General features: G+C 59.7%; 2 protein-coding genes across 2 annotated transcripts in view; both read left to right on the top strand.

Annotated features, from left to right (window-relative positions):
- Window positions 1-2,437: 2,437 nt before the first annotated feature.
- LOC118666921 (bile salt-activated lipase-like) lies at window positions 2,438-13,220 on the top strand. Its single transcript, XM_036329236.1, has 11 exons — window positions 2,438-2,507; window positions 4,628-4,781; window positions 5,569-5,691; window positions 5,873-6,070; window positions 6,609-6,739; window positions 7,007-7,114; window positions 7,227-7,344; window positions 10,807-10,993; window positions 11,171-11,374; window positions 12,021-12,218; window positions 12,716-13,220. The coding sequence occupies exons 1-11, from the start codon at window positions 2,442-2,444 to the stop codon at window positions 13,128-13,130; spliced, it is 1,902 nt and encodes a 633-aa protein (XP_036185129.1). The 5' UTR covers window positions 2,438-2,441; the 3' UTR covers window positions 13,131-13,220.
- Window positions 13,221-19,124: 5,904 nt separating this feature from the next.
- LOC118666923 (bile salt-activated lipase-like) overlaps window positions 19,125-21,701 on the top strand; it is a 221,030-nt gene continuing 218,453 nt past the window's right edge. Inside the window, 4 exon segments of the mRNA XM_036329237.1 lie at window positions 19,125-19,255; window positions 20,064-20,223; window positions 20,333-20,455; window positions 20,642-20,839. Coding sequence (XP_036185130.1) covers window positions 19,190-19,255; window positions 20,064-20,223; window positions 20,333-20,455; window positions 20,642-20,839 — 547 coding nt within the window. The 5' untranslated portion in view covers window positions 19,125-19,189.

Here is a 21,701-nt window from a genome sequence, read left to right as displayed (position 1 = left end):
TGCTTCAGTGGACTGTCACCCGGAGCCATGGCTCAGGAGTTGGCTCACCAATGGATCCCCAGTCAGACGGGAGCGAGCGCCGAGTCTTCAGGGGTGTACACGTGGGCCGTGGTGTGAGAGGTCCGGGAGTCCAGCCATGAATCCGATCTGAGCTGAGTCACGGCACCATCACTGTCCAAGAAAAACCAGAGCCGGACAGTAGTTAAGGCAGCAAAACCAGATTTTATTCAGGACTAATGCAGCGGGGGAAGAGGCCTCCGTGTAGATGTGGGCAAGTGGGCGCTACGGCCCAGGAGCGGGGCGGCCGTGGGTGGGAAATTCCTCGTTGGGCTGAGGGTAAGGCCTCCGGCCAACAGGTTCTGGGTGAAGACACGGCAGGGACCACAGCCCCAGGGTCGGTGGCGGCCGAGGAGCTGAGAGGGTGCGGAGGGTGATCCGACTGGGAGGTGGGACTCAGCTGCAGCCGCCCTGCAGGCGACGATGAGCCGGCGGCACCGGGACGCCCGGCTGGAAAAGCCTCCGGGGGCCCGTGGAGTGCGGGCAGGGAGAGCATCTTTGCCGGACTTCAAACATTGGCCAGATCTTCTCTGGGTGGAACGCATGCCCCTAAAGTCAGCCCCTAAAGCGAGATGAGCAGGAAGCACTCCACTTGCTGCGGAGCCAGAGGGGCGTCTCATTGCGGGGCCGTTTGCCTCCTCCGGACGCTTCCGGGCCAGCTCGCTCACATCTGTCACCCACCCTGTGCAGGCGCACGTACACATGTGATGTGAGCAGCCACCCCCGTCACTAAAACGTAGGGCGCAGCCCGCTTCCCTTCCTCCTTAACGACGATAAACAACGCTGCCCAGAACATGCTTCAGCACACGAGTCCCCGTCCCCCATTCAGAATGACCTTTAATGAATTTTTTAATTTCTTAAAAATGAAGATCTCACATGCCCTGACGGGGAATCAACCAGCAACCTATCGGTGCATGTGACAACCACGCCCAACTACTGAGCCACGCCAGCTGAACGATTTTACTTATTATTTTTTTAAAAATATATTTTATTGATTTTTTACAGAGAGGAAGGGAGAGAGATAGAGAGTTAGAAACATCGATGAGCAAGAAACATTGATCAGCTGCCTCCTGCACATCCCCCACTGGGAGATGTGCCCACAACCCAGGCACATGCCCTTGACCGGAATCGAACCTGGGACCTTTCAGTCCGCAGGCCGACGCTCTATCCACTGAGCCAAACCGGTTTCGGCTTATTATTTTTTAACATATATTTCTATTGATTTCAGAGAGAAAGGGAGAGGGAGAGAGAAATAGAAACATCAATGATGAGAGAGAATCATGGATCAGCTGCCTCCTGTACACCCCATACTGGGGACCCGAGCCCACAACTCGGTCCTGTGCCCTGGACCGGGAATCGAACCCCGACCTCCTGGTTCATAGGTGGATGCTCAACCTCTGAGCCCTGCCGGCCGGCATATTTTCTTTTTAAATTTGTTGTTGAGAGTATTGCAGATGCCTGCCATTTCCCCTCTCGGCCCCTCTCCACCCAGCTCCCACCCCAGCCCAGCCTCTCCCCTGTCTATTGTCTATGAATATATGCCTAATAGTTCTCGATTAATCTCTTGCTGCCCTCCCTCCACCTTCACTCTGAGATCTGTCCTTCTGTTCCATGCTTCCATGTCTATGGTTCTGTTTTATTCGTCAGTTTATTTGGTTCATTAGATTCCACATGAGTGCGATCATGTGACACTTGTCTTTCTCCCACTGGCTCACTTCACTCAGCATAATAGTCTCCAGGTCGCTCCAGGCTGTCTCAGCGGGTAAGAGGTCCTTCCTTTTTACAGCCGCATAGTATTCCATGGTGTGAATGTACCACAGCTTTTATCCACTCATCTACCGATGGGCACTTGGGCTGTTAACAAATGCACCCGTCAACCCCTTTGCTCCCTGGTCCTCACCCACAGGCCCAGCCTGCCCAGCTCCTGCTTCCCACTGTGGGGCCCCCTCCCCACCTGCATCCCAGGAGACCTGGGGACTGGATCAGCAGGCAGAAACTCTGGCTTGTGTCCATGTGGTGTTGGGGACAGGGCCTGCCCTATGCCACCTGCCTCTATTCCCAGTAACCTTCACAGGTGCCCTGAGGGCACCAGCTCCCGGTAACAGCGGCTCCTGGGAAAGTCGGACCATCCCTGCACCCATGCACATGTGTGTGTGTGTGTGTGCGTGTGTGTGTGTGTGCACGCACACCTGCCTGACCTTGGTCCAGCCCGCGCCAGGCTGGAAATGACAGCTGTGCTGGTCCCACGTATACCACCTGGAGTATGGCCAGCCTGCAGGAAGGGGCAGAGGTCGGAGGAGGGAAAGAGGACCCTCCACAGGCTGGCTCCCGCCCCATAAATACCCACTCGCAGAGGCAGGGCCCCCCAGGAAGACACACGCACCATGGGGCGCCTGGAGCTGGCTGTCTTAGGCCTTGCCTGCTGCTTGGCAGTAGTGAGCGCCGCAAAGGTAAGCGAGAGCTCAGCGGGCAAGGAGGGGCCCCTGTCTGCTCCCCTAACCGGGCTGGGAACTGGGATGGCACTGCGGATGGGAGGGGGGCAGGCAGGAGAGGCGCTGGCAGGAGGAGCCCCCGAGAGCCCACACCCAGCAGGCACTTTCCTGGCCCTTCCTCTGCTTCTGCATCCGAGCTCACACTGTGACGCAGGCGCAGCTCAAATACAGGACACCCGCGAACTTGAATGTCAGAAACCACGAATAAGTTCTGGTACAGGCGCTCTCCAGGGCACACAGGGTGCACTGACATTAAACACAAACAAGGCATCGTGTACCAGAAACCCCAGGGTCACTGGCGTCCTCAGTGCTGATTTGCGGAGTCCACCTTGGCCACCAGGGCCCTCAGGGTGTTCCTCTGTCCGGGGATGGCCATGGCCCCGCACAGAAGGGAGCTGGGCCCTGAGCAGGCTAGCAGGTTGCCCATCACAGCCCCCAGCGTCGGAACAGGAGTCTGGACCTCGGTCTAGTTCAACCCGGAGCCCGGCCCCCCAGAGGGCGACACCCACCTGCTTGCCGGTGGCCGGGGCCCCTCCAGGGTCACTCAGGAGCCTCAGGGCCCCTCCAGGGTCACTCAGAAGCCCGGGGGCAGCTACGGGGTCTCCTTCCTCATGGCCCTGCTACAGGGCGAGGAGCAGGGCTTCCACAGGAACCCACAGCTATAGGCGGGCGTGACTAGGGGACCCCACGCCCCACCATGCTGCTGTCCCTCCACCCCTCACCCTGCTCCCTCACTCTGCTCCCTCACCTTGGGGCCCCTGGGACCTACCTTTGGCCCCCGGAAGTTCAGAGACTGGCCCTGGGCCCTCTGCCATGGAGAGGTCCCTCTCTGTCTTTGGGGGAGTCTTTTCTGGAGGCTGAAGGAACTGGGTTATTTCCACGTGGCTCCAGCAGTCAGCACCACCTTACCCCTCCACACCCTTCACCCCCCCCCCCCCCACCACACACACACATACTGCCTGCAGGGCCAGGGCCCCTATGCCCTTGGCCCTCCCTTCCGGGACCCTCAGGCCGACCTCCATCACACAGAGACACATATGTGAGGTGACCCAGTTCCCCAGGCAGACCTGGTCGTCTGTCCCTTCCCAGCAGCCAGGGAGGCTGGTCAGGAGAAATGCCTGGAGGCCTGGCCACTGGAGGCTCATCCTGGGATGAAGGAGAGAGAGAGAGAGAGAGAGAGAGAGAGAGAGAGAGAGAGAGAGAGAGAGAGAGAGAGAGACCCAGGCCTACACCTGCCTCGGGGCCCCTGCCCCAGCTCAAAGCACCTGGCCCCTCCTTCAATTCCAGCCGCCCCCTCCCACCCCATCTGGGCCTGGGCCTGGGGTGCGGGCTGCCATGCCCTTGCACACCTGGCACCTAGCACAGGGGACAGCTGGGAAGCTGCCACCTGCCACCACCACCCGGGGCGGTGTGAGGGGAAGAGCCTGGCTCCGGTCACACGGCCGCCCCAGCAGGGCGACTTCAAGCAGGAAAGCTGTTCCCTCCAGGGGCAGGTGGATGAGCGCCGGGCCCAGGCACTGGGCAGATGGGGACGGTGGCCCCCGTGGGCACACAGCAGAGGCTCCGATGGCCTGGGAGGGAGCACAGGCTCACAGGACAGGGTGGGGGCAAGGGGAGGAGAAGAAAGGGCCCCCTCAGGGAGCTCACAGCTGGGCATGAAACATTCAGTGCCCACGAACGGCTAACACTGCCGACAGCTGGACAAGGTCACAGGCCAAGCAGGACACACTGCGGTCACCCATCTAACACACAGGGAAACTGAAGCTCATGGCCACAGCGAGGCCAGAATCCAAACCTCCCCCCGCCTCTTGCAGCCTTGCGGGAAGGCTTCCATGAGCAGAAACATGCCCACCTGTTAAAGCAGTCTCCTCTGAGGTTCAGGGGCAGGGCATCCCCGGGGGCAGGGGCAGCGGCAGGCAGCAAGCTGTTCCTCAGTAACGTGGGCAGGCGGGGGTCCTGGTCTCAGGTGCAGGTCAGCCCCTCCTTGGAGCTGTGTCTGGGCCCCTAGAACCTGCTGGGGTGGCCCCACCCCACTGGCCCACCCAGCCTGCGCCCCCTCAGCCTGGCCCTCTCCCCAGCTGGGCGCAGTGTACACGGAAGGAGGCTTCGTAGAGGGCGTCAACAAGAAGCTCGGCCTCTTTGGTGGCAACTCTGTGGACATCTTCAAGGGCATCCCCTTCGCCGCCCCGCCCAAGGCCCTGGAGAACCCCCAGCCGCACCCCGGCTGGCAAGGTGGGAGTGGGGGGGTGGGGCGCTGGGCTGGCCCTGTGCCTGGGGTGGCGGGGGGGGGGGGCCATGTCAGAGAGGACTCACTGCTCCATCCTGGCGACTATGCCAGGTGTGGGAGCACCCGCTCCGTAGCCGCTCATACCTCTGAATCCTCCTCACGGCGCCAGGTGTCAGAGCCAGGTCCTCCTTGAACCCTGCTCGCTGTACTCCCTGTTGGGAACTCCGTTCCTCCTTTATCCTCTGCTCCACTTTGCCAACTGTCAGTCCGAGCCCCTCTGCCAGGGGCTGGACCTAATTGGACCTCGGGTGGTAGACGGAGAAGCCATGAGAAGCTGTGGGTGTATGAGAGAATCTTTACTGTCAAGCTAATGGCCATTGCTAACAAGGAGCCATTAGATAAAACAGTTCTTCAAAGCAAAGTCCAACACAGCAGGTGGCTGCACACCGGCTGGGCAACAATCCATCTTCCCCTCCAAGCATAACCTCCTGCATAGGAGCTAGTTATCCAGAAGCCATCCTTAGAGCTACAGCCTCACCGAGCAGCCGCGCCTGCTGGCCAGTAACAACCTTATCCTACTCAAACAAAAGAGGCTTTTTGCCAGTCTTTTGGGTTATAGAAGGGCATGCTTGAGCACACACACACAGATTACTGTGACCTTGCACTTGTGTATAGTCCTTGGATACCCTGATTAAGATTCCCACACGCAGAGTGGCCTGGACTATCCGGCGTACTCTGAATAGGGTCCCCACAGGCCACCATCCTCATGCCAGGCCCCCTGGTCACCCACAGGGACCCTGAAAGCCAAGGACTTCAAGAAGCGATGCCTGCAAGCCACTATCACCCAGGACAGCACCTATGGCTCTGAGGACTGCCTCTACCTCAACATCTGGGTCCCCCAGGGCAAGAAGGAAGGTGTGCCCCCCTGTGCCCTCCAGCTCCCCAAACCTGCATTAAGCGCCCAGGCAGCCAGAGGCCCAGCCCTGCCCAGCCCCTTGGCTGTGTGTGGGCTCCAGAGCTGAAATTCCCTGAAACAAGCACCCAGAGGGGATGGGGAGGGGGCAGCTGGGGTCACCGGGCTCATTTCCTGCCTCAGTTTCCCGGAACCTGCCTGTCATGATCTGGATCTACGGAGGAGCCTTCCTCATGGGTTCTGGCCAAGGGGCTAATGTCCTTAAAAACTACCTGTACGACGGGGAGGAGATCGCCACGCGGGGCAACGTCATCGTCGTCACCTTCAACTACCGTGTCGGGCCCCTAGGCTTCCTCAGCACTGGGGATGCCAACCTGCCAGGTGTGCTGGGCGCCTTGGGCTGGAAATGGGGGAGCCTTGCAGGGGCCCTTCAGCACCCCTCAATCCCAATCAACTCCTGACAGCCCCTGGAAAGTCCCAGGATTCTATTCCCAGAACCAGGAAGCTGGGGATGGACAGTGAGACACAGAAGTCCATTGGCAGCTGTAGCGAGAGAAGAGGCTGCCAGTCATCCAAGCAGGGAACAGGGAGACCAGGGACCAGGGACAGGGAACAGGGACACCAGGGAGCAGGGACAGGGACCCAGGGAGAGACAGAAGATGAAACGCTGAGGTGGTGACTCAGGGGACACAGAGTCGTAGGACAGACAGACAACAAGAGGGACCGTGTCAGGGAGAGAGATGAGCAGCCTGGTCCTCCTGCACCTGGTCCCCTACCTGAGCCCCACACCCCCTCCAGCACCTCATTCAACCAGGTTCTGGGGACCCGCCCTGCACCATCCTGGTGCTTGACAGGGGCCTCCACATGGAGGATGCTCTCCCCCACCCCAGTCCCTGATGGGCTCCCCAACCCGCCCCAGGTAACTATGGCCTTCGGGACCAGCACATGGCCATCGCGTGGGTGAAGAGGAACATTGCAGCCTTCGGGGGGGACCCTGACAACATCACCATCTTTGGGGAATCAGCCGGAGGTGCCAGCGTCTCTCTGCAGGTCTGGGGACCACGGGAGGGCGGGCCTTCCTCCCAGGGTATTGGGGGGGAGCTGGGGGGAAAGCTGGCGGGGCTGGGGGAGCTGACGGGGGCTGGAGTAGCTGATGGGAACTGGGGGAGCTGATGGGGCTGGGTGATGTGATGGGAACTGGGGGAGCAGATGGTGGTTGTGGGGAACAGCATGAAGCTGACAGTCTGGCTGTCCCTGGTGGTGCCCGGGTGGGCAGGAGAGGCGAGGCCATGGTGACAGGACCTCTGTGTGTCGCAGACCCTCTCTCCCTACAACAAGGGCCTCATCCGGCGAGCCATCAGCCAGAGCGGCGTGGCGCTGACCCCCTGGGCCATCCAGAAGAACCCTCTCTCCTGGGCCAAGGGGGTAAAGGGGAGCTGCGGTGGGCGGGCGGAGGGTTACCTCCTGTCCATGCCCTGTCCCGGTCCCCATGGCCCCCCGCACTGGCTTCACCTACTTGTCTCCCCGCAACCCCCAGATCGCCAAAAAGGTGGGCTGCCCCTTGGACAATACCGCCAGGATGGCCAAGTGTCTGAAGGTCACCGACCCCCGGGCCCTGACGCTGGCCTATAAGATGCCCCTGGCGGGCATGGAGTGTGAGTGGGGGCTCCACATGGGGGGACGGCCATGCTTTCAAGGAGCGAGGAAGTGCCGGGTCGGAGGGCTGGCCCTGTGCGGAGGGCGCCATCCTCCCCCTTATCCTCCCTGGGTCCCGACGCCTTTGGGAAACTGATGCACATTTGGGCGACCGCCAGCAATGCCACATAGTCATGTGCACCCAATTTTAAGCACCAGACCAAGCACCTTTGCAAGAGGACTGATCACTCCCCTGCACGCTCACTCGCTCACTGCCCCTGCACCTTTGCACTAGAGGACTGATCACTCCCCTGCACGCTCACTCGCTCACTGCCCCCTGCACCTTTGCACTAGAGGACTGATGACTCCCCTGCACGCTCACTCGCTCACTGCCCCCTGCACCTTTGCACTAGAGGACTGATCACTCCCCTGCACGCTCACTCGCTCACTGCCCCCTGCACCTTTGCACTAGAGGACTGATCACTCCCCTGCACGCTCACTCGCTCACTGCCCCCTGCACCTTTGCACTAGAGGACTGATGACTCCCCTGCACGCTCACTCGCTCACTGCCCCCTGCACCTTTGCACTAGAGGACTGATCACTCCCCTGCACGCTCACTCGCTCACTGCCCCCTGCACCTTTGCACTAGAGGACTGATCACTCCCCTGCACTCTCACTCGCTCACTGCCCCCTGCACCTTTGCACTAGAGGACTGATGACTCCCCTGCACGCTCACTCGCTCACTGCCCCCTGCACCTTTGCACTAGAGGACTGATCACTCCCCTGCACGCTCACTCGCTCACTGCCCCCTGCACCTTTGCACTAGAGGACTGATCACTCCCCTGCACTCTCACTCGCTCACTGCCCCCTGCACCTTTGCACTAGAGGACTGATTACTCCCCTGCACGCTCACTCGCTCACTGCCCCCTGCACCTTTGCACTAGAGGACTGATGACTCCCCTGCACGCTCACTCGCTCACTGCCCCCCTGCACCTTTGCACTAGAGGACTGATACTCCCCTGCACTCTCACTCGCTCACTGCCCCCTGCACCTTTGCACTAGAGGACTGATGACTCCCCTGCACTCTCACTCGCTCACTGCCCCCCTGCACTTTGCACTAGAGGACTGATGACTCCCCTGCACGCTCACTCGCTCACTGCCCCCTGCACCTTTGCACTAGAGGACTGATGACTCCCCTGCACGCTCACTCGCTCACTGCCCCCTGCACCTTTGCACTAGAGGACTGATCACTCCCCTGCACGCTCACTCGCTCACTGCCCCCTGCACCTTTGCACTAGAGGACTGATCACTCCCCTGCACGCTCACTCGCTCACTGCCCCTGCACCTTTGCACTAGAGGACTGATCACTCCCCTGCACGCTCACTCGCTCACTGCCCCCTGCACCTTTGCACTAGAGGACTGATCACTCCCCTGCACGCTCACCTCGCTCACTGCCCCCTGCACCTTTGCACTAGAGGACTGATCACTCCCCTGCACGCTCACTCGCTCACTGCCCCCTGCACCTTTGCACTAGAGGACTGATAACTCCCCTGCACGCTCACTCGCTCACTGCCCCCTGCACCTTTGCACTAGAGGACTGATGCACTCCCCTGCACGCTCACTCGCTCACTGCCCCCTGCACCTTTGCACTAGAGGACTGATCACTCCCCTGCACGCTCACTCGCTCACTGCCCCCTGCACATTTGCACTAGAGGACTGATCACTCCCCCTGCACGCTCACTCGCTCACTGCCCCCTGCACCTTTGCACTAGAGGATGATCACTCCCATGCACGCTCACTCGCTCACTGCCCCTGCACCTTTGCACTAGAGGACTGATCACTCCCCTGCACGCTCACTCGCTCACTGCCCCCTGCACCTTTGCACTAGAGGACTGATCACTCCCCTGCACGCTCACTCGCTCACTGCCCCCTGCACCTTTGCACTAGAGGACTGATCACTCCCCTCACTCTCACTCGCTCACTGCCCCCTGCACCTTTGCACTAGAGGACTGATTACTCCCCTGCACGCTCACTCGCTCACTGCCCCCCTGCACCTTTGCACTAGAGGACTGATGACTCCCCTGCACGCTCACTCGCTCACTGCCCCCTGCACCTTTGCACTAGAGGACTGATCACTCCCCTGTACTCTCACTCGCTCACTGCCCCCTGCACCTTTGCACTAGAGGACTGATCACTCCCCTGCACTCTCACTCGCTCACTGCCCCCTGCACCTTTGCACTAGAGGACTGATCACTCCCCTGCACTCTCACTCGCTCACTGCCCCCTGCACCTTTGCACTAGAGGACTGATGACTCCCCTGCACGCTCACTCGCTCACTGCCCCCTGCACCTTTGCACTAGAGGATCACTCCCTGCACTCACTCGCTCACTGCCCCCTGCACCTTGCACTAGAGGACGATCACTCCCCTGCACTCTCACTCGCTCACTGCCCCCTGCACCTTTGCACTAGAGGACTGATCACTCCCCTGCACGCTCACTCGCTCACTGCCCCCTGCACCTTTGCACTAGAGGACTGATCACTCCCCTGCACGCTCACTCGCTCACTGCCCCCTGCACCTTTGCACTAGAGGACTGATCACTCCCCTGCACGCTCACTCGCTCACTGCCCCCTGCACCTTTGCACTAGAGGACTGATCACTCCCCTGCACGCTCACTCGCTCACTGCCCCCTGCACCTTTGCACTAGAGGACTGATCACTCCCCTGCACGCTCACTCGCTCACTGCCCCCTGCACCTTTGCACTAGAGGACTGATCACTCCCCTGCACGCTCACTCGCTCACTGCCCCCTGCACCTTTGCACTAGAGGACTGATCACTCCCCTGCACGCTCACTCGCTCACTGCCCCCTGCACCTTTGCACTAGAGGACTGATCACTCCCCTGCACGCTCACTCGCTCACTGCCCCCCTGCACCTTTGCACTAGAGGACTGATGACTCCCCTGCACGCTCACTCGCTCACTGCCCCCTGCACCTTTGCACTAGAGGACTGATCACTCCCCTGCACGCTCACTCGCTCACTGCCCCCTGCACCTTTGCACTAGAGGACTGATGACTCCCCTGCACTCTCACTCGCTCACTGCCCCCTGCACCTTTGCACTAGAGGACTGATGACTCCCCTGCACGCTCACTCGCTCACTGCCCCCTGCACCTTTGCACTAGAGGACTGATCACTCCCCTGCACGCTCACTCGCTCACTGCCCCCTGCACCTTTGCACTAGAGGACTGATCACTCCCCTGCACGCTCACTCGCTCACTGCCCCCTGCACCTTTGCACTAGAGGACTGATCACTCCCCTGCACGCTCACTCGCTCACTGCCCCCTGCACCTTTGCACTAGAGGACTGATGACTCCCCTGCACGCTCACTCGCTCACTGCCCCCTGCACCTTTGCACTAGAGGACTGATCACTCCCCTGCACGCTCACTCGCTCACTGCCCCCTGCACCCCCGCTGCTGTCCAAGCAGACCCCATGCTGCACTATCTGGGCTTCCTCCCCGTTGTGGACGGAGACTTCATCCCTGACGACCCCATCAACCTTTTCGCCAACGCGGCCGACATCGACTACATCGCTGGCACCAACAACATGGATGGCCACATCTTTGCCAGCATTGATGTGCCAGCCATCAACAAGGACAAGCAGACAGTCACAGGGTATGTAGGGTGCAGGGCCAGGGCGGTGCCCGAGGGCCACTTGGGGAGGCATCAGCTGAGGGAGGAGGCCGACAGGTGAAGGGGGCCATCTGCAGGCCCAGGCTGGGGTGGGGGTGGGGATGGGTCCTCTACTGCAGGCCCCGGGTCCAGGGTCCAGTGCCGGCTTGGTCCCTGCAGGGAGGACTTCTTCAAGCTGGTCAGCGGGCTCACCATTGCCAAGGGGCCCAGAGGTGCCAATGCCACCTTTGACCTCTACTCGGCGTCCTGGGCCGAGGACTCCTCCCAGGAGGCCAAGAAGAAGACGGTGGTGGACTTTGAGACCGACGTCTACTTCCTGATGCCCACGAAGATGGCCGTGGCCCAGCATAGAGCAAACGCCAAGTGAGGGCCCGGGCAGGGGAAGCCCACCTGGGTCACACACTTGCCCAGCGAGGCCTCCCCGGGGGGCTGCTCAGCGGGTCAGGGAGGCCCGGGACAGCCGTGATGGGGTCCCAGCGGTGCCTGCTCCATCTGCCTTGCCCAGGCCTGACGAGACTGAGAAGGCCCCTCCTCACCTCCCAGCTCAGGGGCCTTTAGAGCCCTCCTCAGCCCACAGGCCTCCCCTGGCAGCGTCCGCTATCTACTCCCCTCCCCCACGCTGAGTAGGACAGAATGGGGGATGCTGGTCTCTGTTGTGGGTTTGGAGTTTGCCAACATGCAAACCACCTTTGGCCTGTGGCCACCAAGTATTCCTCCAGTGAAAACAAAAAGTAAGTTAGGGATGCTGACACGGAAGGGAGGGAAATTGATACTATCCGATGAAGAACAAAAATTCATTTGCAGAAAAAATGATGGAAGACGCCTCAATACACAGAACCCACAACCCCACCGCCTTCCCTTCCCCGGTGCAGGGACCCAGGTCCCTCCTGAGTTTGGGGATTTCCCGGCTCCTCCTGCTCTCCCCAGCGCCTCCCTCCAGGGCCCAGCTCTGGGCTGGGCGGCCCTGGTGAGCTCCCTGCCAACCTGGGCCGTGTCCCTCCCTCCTCAGGAGTGCCCGGACCTACACCTACCTGTTCTCCCACCCCTCTCGCATGCCGGTCTACCCCAAATGGGTGGGCGCCGACCACGCCGATGACATCCAATATGTGTTTGGGAAGCCCTTCGCCACCCCCCTGGGCTACCGGGCCCAAGACAGGACTGTCTCCCAGGCCATGATCGCCTACTGGACCAACTTTGCCAGAACTGGGTAAGGCGTGTGAGGCTGGGCCAGGCCTCCTGCCACCTGGGCCCACATGCCTGTCCCCTCACTTACACTTAACCTCCCTGAGCCTAACTACCCCCTGTGTGTGAGGATAGGAGGTACTAGAAGGGCCCTGGCTGGTTTGGCTCAGTGGATAGAGCCTGGGCCAGTGTCCTGAAGGGTCCCGGGTTTGATTCCCGTCAAGGGCACGTACCTCAGTTGCGGGCTCAAACCCCGGCCCTGGTGGGTGTGTTGGGGATGTCTCTCTCACATCAATGTTGCTCTCTCTGCCTCTCCCTCCTTTTCACTCTCCATTGAAATAAATGGAATAATATCTTTAGTTGCGGGTAAAACTAAGGGGGGGAGTCTGGCTGGGCCTCAGTTCACGCACATGCCCAGCCGTGTCCAGGAGACAGTGAGGCCCTGGTGGATTGGGTCAGCATGGAGGTCTCCAGCCTCCTGTGAGCCCTCAGACCCCACACGGCCATTTCTCTCATCTGCAGGGACCCCAACCAGGGCCACTCAGCTGTGCCCACCAAATGGGAGCCCTACACCCAGGAAAACGGCAACTACTTGGAGATTAACAAGAAGATGGATGGCCAGTCCATGAAGCAGCACCTGAGGAGCAGCTACCTGCAGTACTGGACCCAGACCTACCAGGCACTGCCCACTGTGAACGAAGATGGGGTTGCCCCGGTGCCCCCCTCAGATGACTCTGAGGCCGCCCCTGAGCCCCCCACTGGTGACTCTGAGGCCGCCCCTGAGCCCCCCACTGGTGACTCTGAGGCCGCCCCTGAGCCCCCCACTGGTGACTCTGAGGCCGCCCCTGAGCCCCCCACTGGTGACTCTGAGGCCGCCCCTGAGCCCCCCACTGGTGACTCTGAGGGCGCTCAGATGTCCGCAGCCATTGGCTTCTAATGTCCCTGCCCCAGAGGCCACAGGTGGGACCCAGGGAGCCCACCTCCCTCCCCAGCTCTTTCTGAATAAAGCCGCTTCTCTCTCTGGCAACCCTCTTTGCCCTCATGACCTTAGCTGGCCCCACAGTCTCTGCCTGTGTTTGGCTCAGGAAGTGGGGTGCCCCCCTCATTTCAGAGGAGAAAAGAGGGTCAGACAAGCATCAGTGCCAGGGCTGAGCTCAGGCTGCGGGCCCTGATGGGGGAGTGGGTGGGACATGTGGGCAGTTGCCTCTGGACCACTGGGCCCAGCCTCGGCAAAGACCTCAGGGTGCGGGGAGCGGGCTCTGTTTAACGGGAATGGCCTGGGAGAGAAACGGGTTCGCCTCCAGCTGGGTCCCAGGCAGAGATAGTAATGCATCCCGCGGGGCTCAGAGCGGAGGGAACAGGGCTGGGCCTTGGGTGCCCACCGGCACGGCCAGGGCTGCTGCCCGCTGGCTCTGGCAGAGTCCGGAGGGGAGCGGGAGGCAGAGGTGAGACGCAGGGCCATGGCCACCTCAGCAGGGTCTGGGACAGGGCACCGCCTGCACCGAGGGCTCCGCCATCCTGACCTCACATGGCCCGGGCGGTGGGCACTGTGGACACCCCCCGTTTTGGACAGTTACTAGTCCTTGAGAGGGGTCATGTGCCCCAGGCCCTCACATCAGGAACTCAAACCCGGGTCTGAGACTCAGGTGGAAACTGTGGATACCCTGTTGTAGACAGTTACTGTGAGGCAGGCTCACCTGTTCGAACTCAAATGAGAGACTCGGAGACAGAAGTGCGGTGAAAGCGAGACCTGACTGCGATCTGGAGAGCGGGTGTCCGCCCATTGAACAGGCTCACCTGGGGCGGGAACACAGTCCACTTAATCGTCCGTCCTCCGGTTCCTCATTGTCTGCGTGCTATGGGCTCAGCTGTTTCCTGACACGTCAATTCGGTCCTCCCATTGGGCCATTTAATAAAATTGGGCGAGGCCTTTTCTAGTTGCCTCCCCCTCCCTCTGTCTAGCTGAGGCGGGTGCCTGGAGGGTCTCCACCATGATGCCGGCCCACGCCCACAGGGCCTTGGTCTCCCATCCTCGTCCCTCCCCCTCCCTTCTCTGTGCCTGGGGAGGTTCAGCCACCGCTTCCATCAGAAGCTGGCCATGCTGGCCCATGTCCTACAGCGCCAGGGCTCCAAGAGGGCTCACGTGCCCCAGGCCCTCACAGCGAGGACTCAAGCCCAGGTCTCAGACTCCAAAGCTCACCAGGTCAGCTCAGAGCAGGCGTTGAGGGCTCAGAGGAGAGAAGGCTCCTGCTGGGGGTGTGCATGGCAGGGGCAGCTCAGGGCACCAGCTGGCCACCCTGATGCACATGGTCCAGTGTTTCCCTGGCCAGGCGGTTGGAACAGCGGGCAGTGTGGGTGGTGTTCCTCCCCGCCCGCCCTGTCCCGTCCTCCCACCTCCCCCACGAGAGGGTCCAAGCGCCCACCTCCCCATGGCAGAACCACAGCACAGCCCTGGACAGCGAGGGCAGCCAGCCAGGGGGTGCCGGCTCTCAGGGCTCCAGCCCGTCTACCCTTCAGGATCAGGGAGTCTAAATTGGTCAAAGCCCGAGACAAGGACCTCAGACCTCACAGCCCTGGGTTCCTCTGGGCCGGGGGGAGGGGGCAGGTATTAGCACGTCTATCCTGCAAACCCGCACTCACCTGGTACTCCTCAGACCACGTGCGGGCAGGCGAGGGGGGCGGTCCAGCGCCTGGTCCTGGGTGAAATGAAGCCTGTGAAGAGCGGCAGCTCCTGGTTCCCGGGGCCCAGCTGTCGCCTTAAATGAGCTGCATCACACATCCTTCCCTGCGCCTCGCTCAGCACGGCCAGGGGTGAACCTGAGGGGGCGGGGGTGGTGAAGGATTAAAGAAGGACAGACAAGCCTTAATCAGTTTTGCTCAGTGGTTAGAGCATCCGCCTACAGACTGAAGGTTCCCATGTTCGATTGGGGTCAAGGGCATGTACCTTGGTTGCGGGCACATCCCCAGGAGGGTGTGCAGGAGGCAGCTGATCGATGTTTCTAACTCTCTATCCCTCTCCCAGCCTCTCTGTACAAAAATTAATAAAATATATTTTTTTAAAAAAATAGAAGAAGACGACAGAGGAGAGAATAAAGCTGGGGCTGGGTGGGATACTGCTCTCAGATGGAGAGACAGGGCCACAGCCTGCAAGCTGAGTCTTTGTTTAATAGCCAGTTTCCACGAGGCAAAGTAAGGGCTCAAGATGTTTACAGTGTCTCACAGGTTTGGAATCTACTCAACTACATGCACCTGATCTCTATCAATGCTGCACCTCCCGCAGCCTCTATCACTGTGCCACCTGGGCCCACAGGTTCGGACCATAAGGTCAAGTGTATAACTATAGCCTTTGGTTATAACTGTGCTGGCAGGGCTTTGCCCTCTAAGGCAGGACTTGCACGTGGCTTTGCCACGAGAGAACCTGCCCTCTCATTATCTGAGGTTTGAACCTGTCCAAAGGCTGTAACCACTCTGCACACTTCCCCAGACACAACGCCGCCAGAGAGGCCTTCCCAGGACGGGTTCCAATCTGGTAAAGGAAAGTCCTGGCCCCTGAGAACAGAATGCGAAGTCCCCGACTGAGGCCCCTGGCCAGTGCTCCCCTCATTCTCTCCCCAGTGACAGCTTTGATATGTCCACACTCCCCCACTTAGTGCAGGTGGGTTCCTACTGAACTTGAAATCTACCAATTCCTCCTGGTGGCCAGCAGAAACCACAAGCCCAGCCAAACTCCTCCCTCTTCCGCCAAAGGAAGGCAGCCCTGTCCTGGGTCAGGAGGTGGTCCTTGCAACTGTTACTTTTTAAATATCAGGGAAAGCCCTAGCCGGTTTGGCTCAGCGGACAGAGCATTGGCCTGAGGACTGAAGGGTCCCGGGCTTGATTCTGGTCAAGGGCACATGCCTGGGTTGTGGGCTGGATCCCCAGTGTGGGCTTGCAGGAGGCAGCTGATCAATGATTCTCTCTCATCATTGATGTTTCTAATTCTCACCCCCTCTCCCTTCTTCTCTGAAATCAATAAAAACATATTAAAAAACAACAACCATCGGGGTATAATATACATAACAGAAAATACTCTAGTTGAACAATTTTAAGACTTCAATTCAGTGATATTAATTGCAAGCACACTAATGTGCAATGATAACCATTATGTAGTTAAAAAACTTAGCATCACTAAAACAAAAACTTTGTACCATTTCACAGTAACTCCCCTCCTCTGAGTCCTATTAATATATTCTACCTCTTGTCTCAGTCTATTTGCCTATTCTAAACATTTCTGTCACTTTTTTAAAATTTATTTTGTTTTTAGAGAGGGAAGGAGAGAGAGAAACATAGATCTGATAGATACACTAGAGGCCCGGTGCATGAAATGCATGCACTGATGGGTCCCTAGACCTGGCCAGCGACCAGGGCCGATTGGGGCCTTCCTTCCCCTGTGCCCCCGCCTGCATGCCCTGCTGGCTGCCGGCTCGGGCCTTCCTTCATTCCACGCGGCTCCCTGGTGGTCAGTGCACATCATAGCCAGCGGTCGAACTCCTGGTTGGTCAAACTCCCGTGGGAACAATTTCCATATTAGCCTGTATTATATAGGATGGATCGGCTCCCTCCTGCGTGCCCCCTACTGGGGATTGAGGCCTGCATGTGCATTGACTGCGAATGGGAAGGGTGACCTGTTGGTGCATGGGAAGACGCTCAGCCAACTGAACCATACCGGCCGGGCTATTTTGTTTATTTTACTTTTTAAAATATATGTATTTTTTATTTCAGAGAGGAAGGGAGCAAAGAGAGTGCCAGAAACATCAATGATGAGAGAGAACCTTTGATTGGCTGCCTTCTACACACACTCTACTGGGAATCAGGCCCACCACCCTGGCACCTGCCCCTGACTGAAATTGAACCTGGGACCCTTCAGTCCACAGATCAAACCACTGAGCCAAACCAGCTGCGGCCTATTTTATTTATTTTTAAATTTGATTTTATTGTTGATGTCTGCCATTTCCCCCCTTTTCCCCTGTGCACCCAGCTCCCACACCACCCGCCCCAGTCCCTCCCCTGTCTATTGTCTGTGTCCAGGGGCCCTGCGTCTAGGCACAGGAGTTCTTGATGAATTTCTTCCAGCTCTCCCTCCACCTTCACTCCGAGATCTGTCCCTCTGTTCGATGCTTCCATGTCAATGGTTCTGTTTTAGTTGTCAGTTTATTTGGTTCATTAGATTCCACATGAGTGCGATCATGTGACACTTGTCTTTCTCCCACTGACTCACTTCACTCAGCACAATAGCCTCCAGGCCCCTCTAGGCCAGTGATGGCGAACCTTTTGAGCTCGGCGTGTCAGCATTTTGAAAAGCCCTAACTTAACTCTGGTGCCGTGTCACATACAGAAATTTTTTGATATTTGCAACCATAGTAAAACAAAGACTTACATTTTTGATATTTATTTTATATATTTAAATGCCATTTAACAAAGAAAAATCAACCACAAAAATGAGTTCGTGTGTGACCTCTGACAGGTGTGTCATAGGTTCGCCATCACTACTCTTGGCTGTCTCAACAGGTCAGAGTTCCTTCCTTTTTACAGCCATATAGTATTCCATGGTGTGAATGTACCACAGCTTTTTATCCACTCATCTACCGATGGGCACTTAACAAACGCACCCTCAAACCCTTTGCTCCCCGGTCCTCACCCACAGGCCCAGCCTGCCCGGCTCCTGCTTCCCACTGTGGGTCCCTCCCCACCTGCATCACAGGAGACCTGGGCTCGGGATCCGCAGGCAGCCAGCATGGCCGGTGTCTGTGGATCCATGTGGTGCTGGGCACAGCCCCAGGCGTGACATGAGCCGCGCTGTGGCCTGTGTACAAGCTCGGCTCCTGGTAGCCAAGGGCTGAGGGGCCCAGGCGAGGGGCCGCTGGCCTGGGAGGGCTCTGCTGTCCCCGGGCCCTGAGCGACCCCCATCCCTGGACAAGGCAGTGCTGCCAGCTCCACAAAGACAGGAGCCCGGGGTTTGTCCATGGAGCTTCCTCTGGTTCCCGAGTGAGACACCCTCCCCGAGCCACACGCTGCCTTTCTGCTCTCACACACACTGCTCAGACCCCTCTCCCTCTGTCTCTCTGTGTCTCCATTATCTGCCTCTCCCTCTGTCTCCCTGTCTGTTCTCCCCACCCTCACCCCCACCCCTAACGTCTCTCTGCCGGTGCTGAGTGTGAGGGGTGCCCTCCTTGAGGGCAGGATCGCCCTGTGTTGCTCTGGGCCCCACACCCAGCTCGGACTGCACACCCGTGGCCCTCGGACCCAGGCTCAGCCACGTGGCTGCCCAGGAGCACACAGCCCTCTCTGTCAGGAGGCGACATGCCCAGTCCCCTGTGAACTCCCTTTGCTGGGCTCGGGAGCTCCAGGAGGGGGCCGGGCCGGGCCTGGTGGGAAGCAGGCCCCCTTCTCTGAGGGTGAGCGCAGGGCCTTGTCAATGAGCCACGATTGCACCCACCAAGGCCCCAACCCTCAGCCCCTGGCCTGGGCCACCTGACTATTTCCAGTTACCAGCCCAGGTGCACTGAGGGCACCAGGCACCCACGAACAGCAGATCATGGGCAAGGAGGACCATCCCTGCACCCGTGCACGTGTGTTTGTGTGTGTGTGTGTGTGCCCACACCTGCATGACCTTGGCCCTGAACCCGACTGGAAAGGGCAGCTATGCATGTGACTGTGTATGTGAGTGTCTGTGTGCCCACACCTGCATGACCTTGGCCCTGAACCTGGCTGGAAAGGGCAGCTATGCATGTGACTGTGTATGTGAGTGTCTGTGTGCTCACACCTGCATGACCTTGGAACTGAGCCTGGCTGGAAATGGCAGCTATCCTGCCTGGAGGAAGGGGCAGAGGGAGGGGAGGGGAAGGGAACCATCCACAGGCAGCTGCCAGCCCCGGTGGCTCCCGGATGTCTCCCGGATGTCCCGCCCCATAAATACCCCTGCTCAGAGGCAGGAGCCCTGAGACAGGCACACGCACCATGTGGCGCCTGGAGCTGGCTGTCTTAGGCCTCGCCTGCTGCTTGGCAGTAGTGAGCGCAGCAACGGTAAGCGGGAGCCCAGTGGGTGAGGAGGAGCCCCTATCTGCTCCCCAAACCCGGCCTGGGAACTGGGTCAGGCACCTCAGAGGGTAGGTGTGGGGGTGAAGGGGGGCAGGCAGGTGAGGGGCTGGCAGGAAGAGCCCCCAAGAGCCCACACCCAGCAGGCACTTTCCTGGCCCTTCCTCTGCTCCTGCATCTGCGCTCACACTGTGATGCAGGCGCAGCTCAAATACAGGACGCCCACGCACTTGAACGTCAGAAACCAGAATAAGTTCTGGTACAGGCTCTCTCCAGGGCACACAGGGTGCACTGACGCCAAACACAAACAAAACCCCAGGGTCACTGGCGTCCTCAGTGCTGATTTGCGGAGTCCGCCTTGGCCACCAGGGCCCTCAGGGTGTTCCTCTGTTCGGGGATGGCCATGGCCCCGCACAGAAGGGAGCTGGGCCCTGAGCAGGCCAGCAGGTTGCCCATCACAGCCCCCAGCGCCGGAACAGGAGTCTGGACCTTGGTTGAGTTCAACTCAGAGCCCGGGCCCCGGCCCCCAGCCCCTGAAAAGGGGCGACACCCACCTGCTTGCCAGTGGCCAGGGCCTCTCCAGGGGGAGCCAGGAGCCTCGGGGCAGCTACAGGGTCTCCTTCCTCACGGCCCTGCTACGGGGTGAGGTGCGGGGCTTCCACAGGAACCCACAGCTACAGGCTGGTGTAACTAGGGTCCCTACCTAGAAGCTGTCCTGTACCCCTAGAACCTGCTGGGGTTGCCCCACCCCACTGGCCGCCTAGCCTGCGCCCCCTGAACCTGGCCCTCTCCCCAGCTGGGCGTGGTGCACACGGAAGGGGGCTTCGTGGAGGGTGTCAACAAGAAGCTCGGCCTCTTCGGCATCGGCGGCCGCTCTGTGGATGTCTTCCAGGGCATCCCCTTCGCCGCCCCGCCCAAGGCCCTGGAGAACCCCCAGCCGCACCCCGGCTGGCAAGGTGGGAGTTGTGGGGGGGGGGGGCGGTGAAAGGGGCTGCGGGCTGGCCCTGTGCCTGCGGTGGGATATGGAGCCACCATCCTCACGCCAGCCCCTCTGGTCACCCACAGGGACCCTGAAGGCCAAGGACTTCAAGCAGCAATGCCTGCAAATCACTCTCACCCAGTTAAATGCCTGGGGCTCCGAGGACTGCCTCTACCTCAACATCTGGGTCCCCCAGGGCAAGAAGGAAGGTGCATGCCCCTACCCCATGCCTTCCTGGTCCCTGAACCTGCAGAAAGTGCCTAGGCAGCTAGAGGCCCAGACCTGCCCAGCCCCTTGGCTGTGTGTGGGCTCCAGAGCTGAAATTCCCTGAAACAAGCACCCAGAGGGGATGGGGAGGGGCAGCTGGGGTCACTGGGGCTGCTCTCCTGCCTCAGTTTCCCAGAATCTGCCTGTCATGATCTGGATCTTCGGAGGGGCCTTCTTCTTTGGGACCGGCCAAGGGTTCAACTTCTTCAGTGACTATCAGTTCGACGGGGAGGAGATCGCCACACGGGGCAATGTCATTTTGGTCACCTTCAACCACCGTGTTGGGCCACTGGGCTTCCTCAGCACTGGGGACGCCAACCTGCCAGGTGTGTTGGGCGCGTGAGTCCAGGGGTGAGGGAGCTGGCAGGGGCCCTTCAGCACCACTTTTACCAAACAACTCCTGACAGCCTCACAGAGAGACCCAGAATTCTACTGGCAGAGCAGGAAGCTGGGGATGGACAGTGAGACACAGGAGCCCATCGGCAGCTATAGTGAGAGAAGAGGCTGCCAGTCAGCCATGCAGGGACCCAGGGACACCAGGGAGCAGATACCCAGACCCAGGAAGACCAGGGAGCAGGGACAGGGTCCCAGGGAGACCAGAGACCAGGAACAGGGACCCAGGGAGAAACAGAAGATGAGACACTGACGTGGTGACTCAGGGGACACAGAGTCGTAGGACAGACAGACAACAAGAGGGACCGTGTCAGGGAGAGAGTAGAGCAGCCTGGCCCTCCTGGTCCTGGTCCCCTACCTGAGCCCCACACCCCCTCCAGCACCTCATTCAACAGCCTCCTGGGACCTGCCCTGCGCCATCCTGGGGCTTGACAGGGTCTCCACATGGAGGACGCTCTCCCCCCAACCCCAGTCCTGATGGGTTCCCCCATCCGCCCCAGGTAACTATGGCCTTCGGGACCAGCACATGGCCATTGCGTGGGTGAAGAGGAACATTGCGGCCTTCGGGGGGGACCCCGACAACATCACCATCTTTGGGCAATCATCTGGAAGTGTCAGCGTCTCTCTGCAGGTCTAAAGGACAGTGGGAGGGTGGGCCTTTCTCTCAGGGTGTTAGCGGGGAGCTTGGGGGGAGCTGATGGGAGCTAGGAGAGCTAATGGGGGCTGAGGGAACTGATGGGTGTTGGGGGAGCTGATGGAGGCTGGGTGAGCTGATGAAGCTGGGTGAGATGATGG

The sequence above is a fragment of the Myotis myotis genome, unplaced genomic scaffold (assembly GCF_014108235.1).
Source record: "Myotis myotis isolate mMyoMyo1 unplaced genomic scaffold, mMyoMyo1.p scaffold_m19_p_12, whole genome shotgun sequence".
In the NCBI taxonomy this organism is placed as follows: domain Eukaryota; kingdom Metazoa; phylum Chordata; class Mammalia; order Chiroptera; family Vespertilionidae; genus Myotis; species Myotis myotis.
The sequence above is the reverse complement of the archived record's forward strand: the minus strand, read 5'-3'. Positions and strand labels throughout refer to the sequence as shown.

Coding starts and splice junctions, on each gene's coding strand:
- LOC118666921 (XM_036329236.1), top strand. CDS start 2,442: ATGGGGCGCCTGGAGCTGGCTGTCTTAGGCCTTGCCTGCTGCTTGGCA. Junction 10,994..11,170: donor GACAAGCAGACAGTCACAGG/GTATGTAGGGTG, acceptor TGGTCCCTGCAG/GGAGGACTTCTTCAAGCTGG. Junction 11,375..12,020: donor CAGCATAGAGCAAACGCCAA/GTGAGGGCCCGG, acceptor CTCCCTCCTCAG/GAGTGCCCGGACCTACACCT.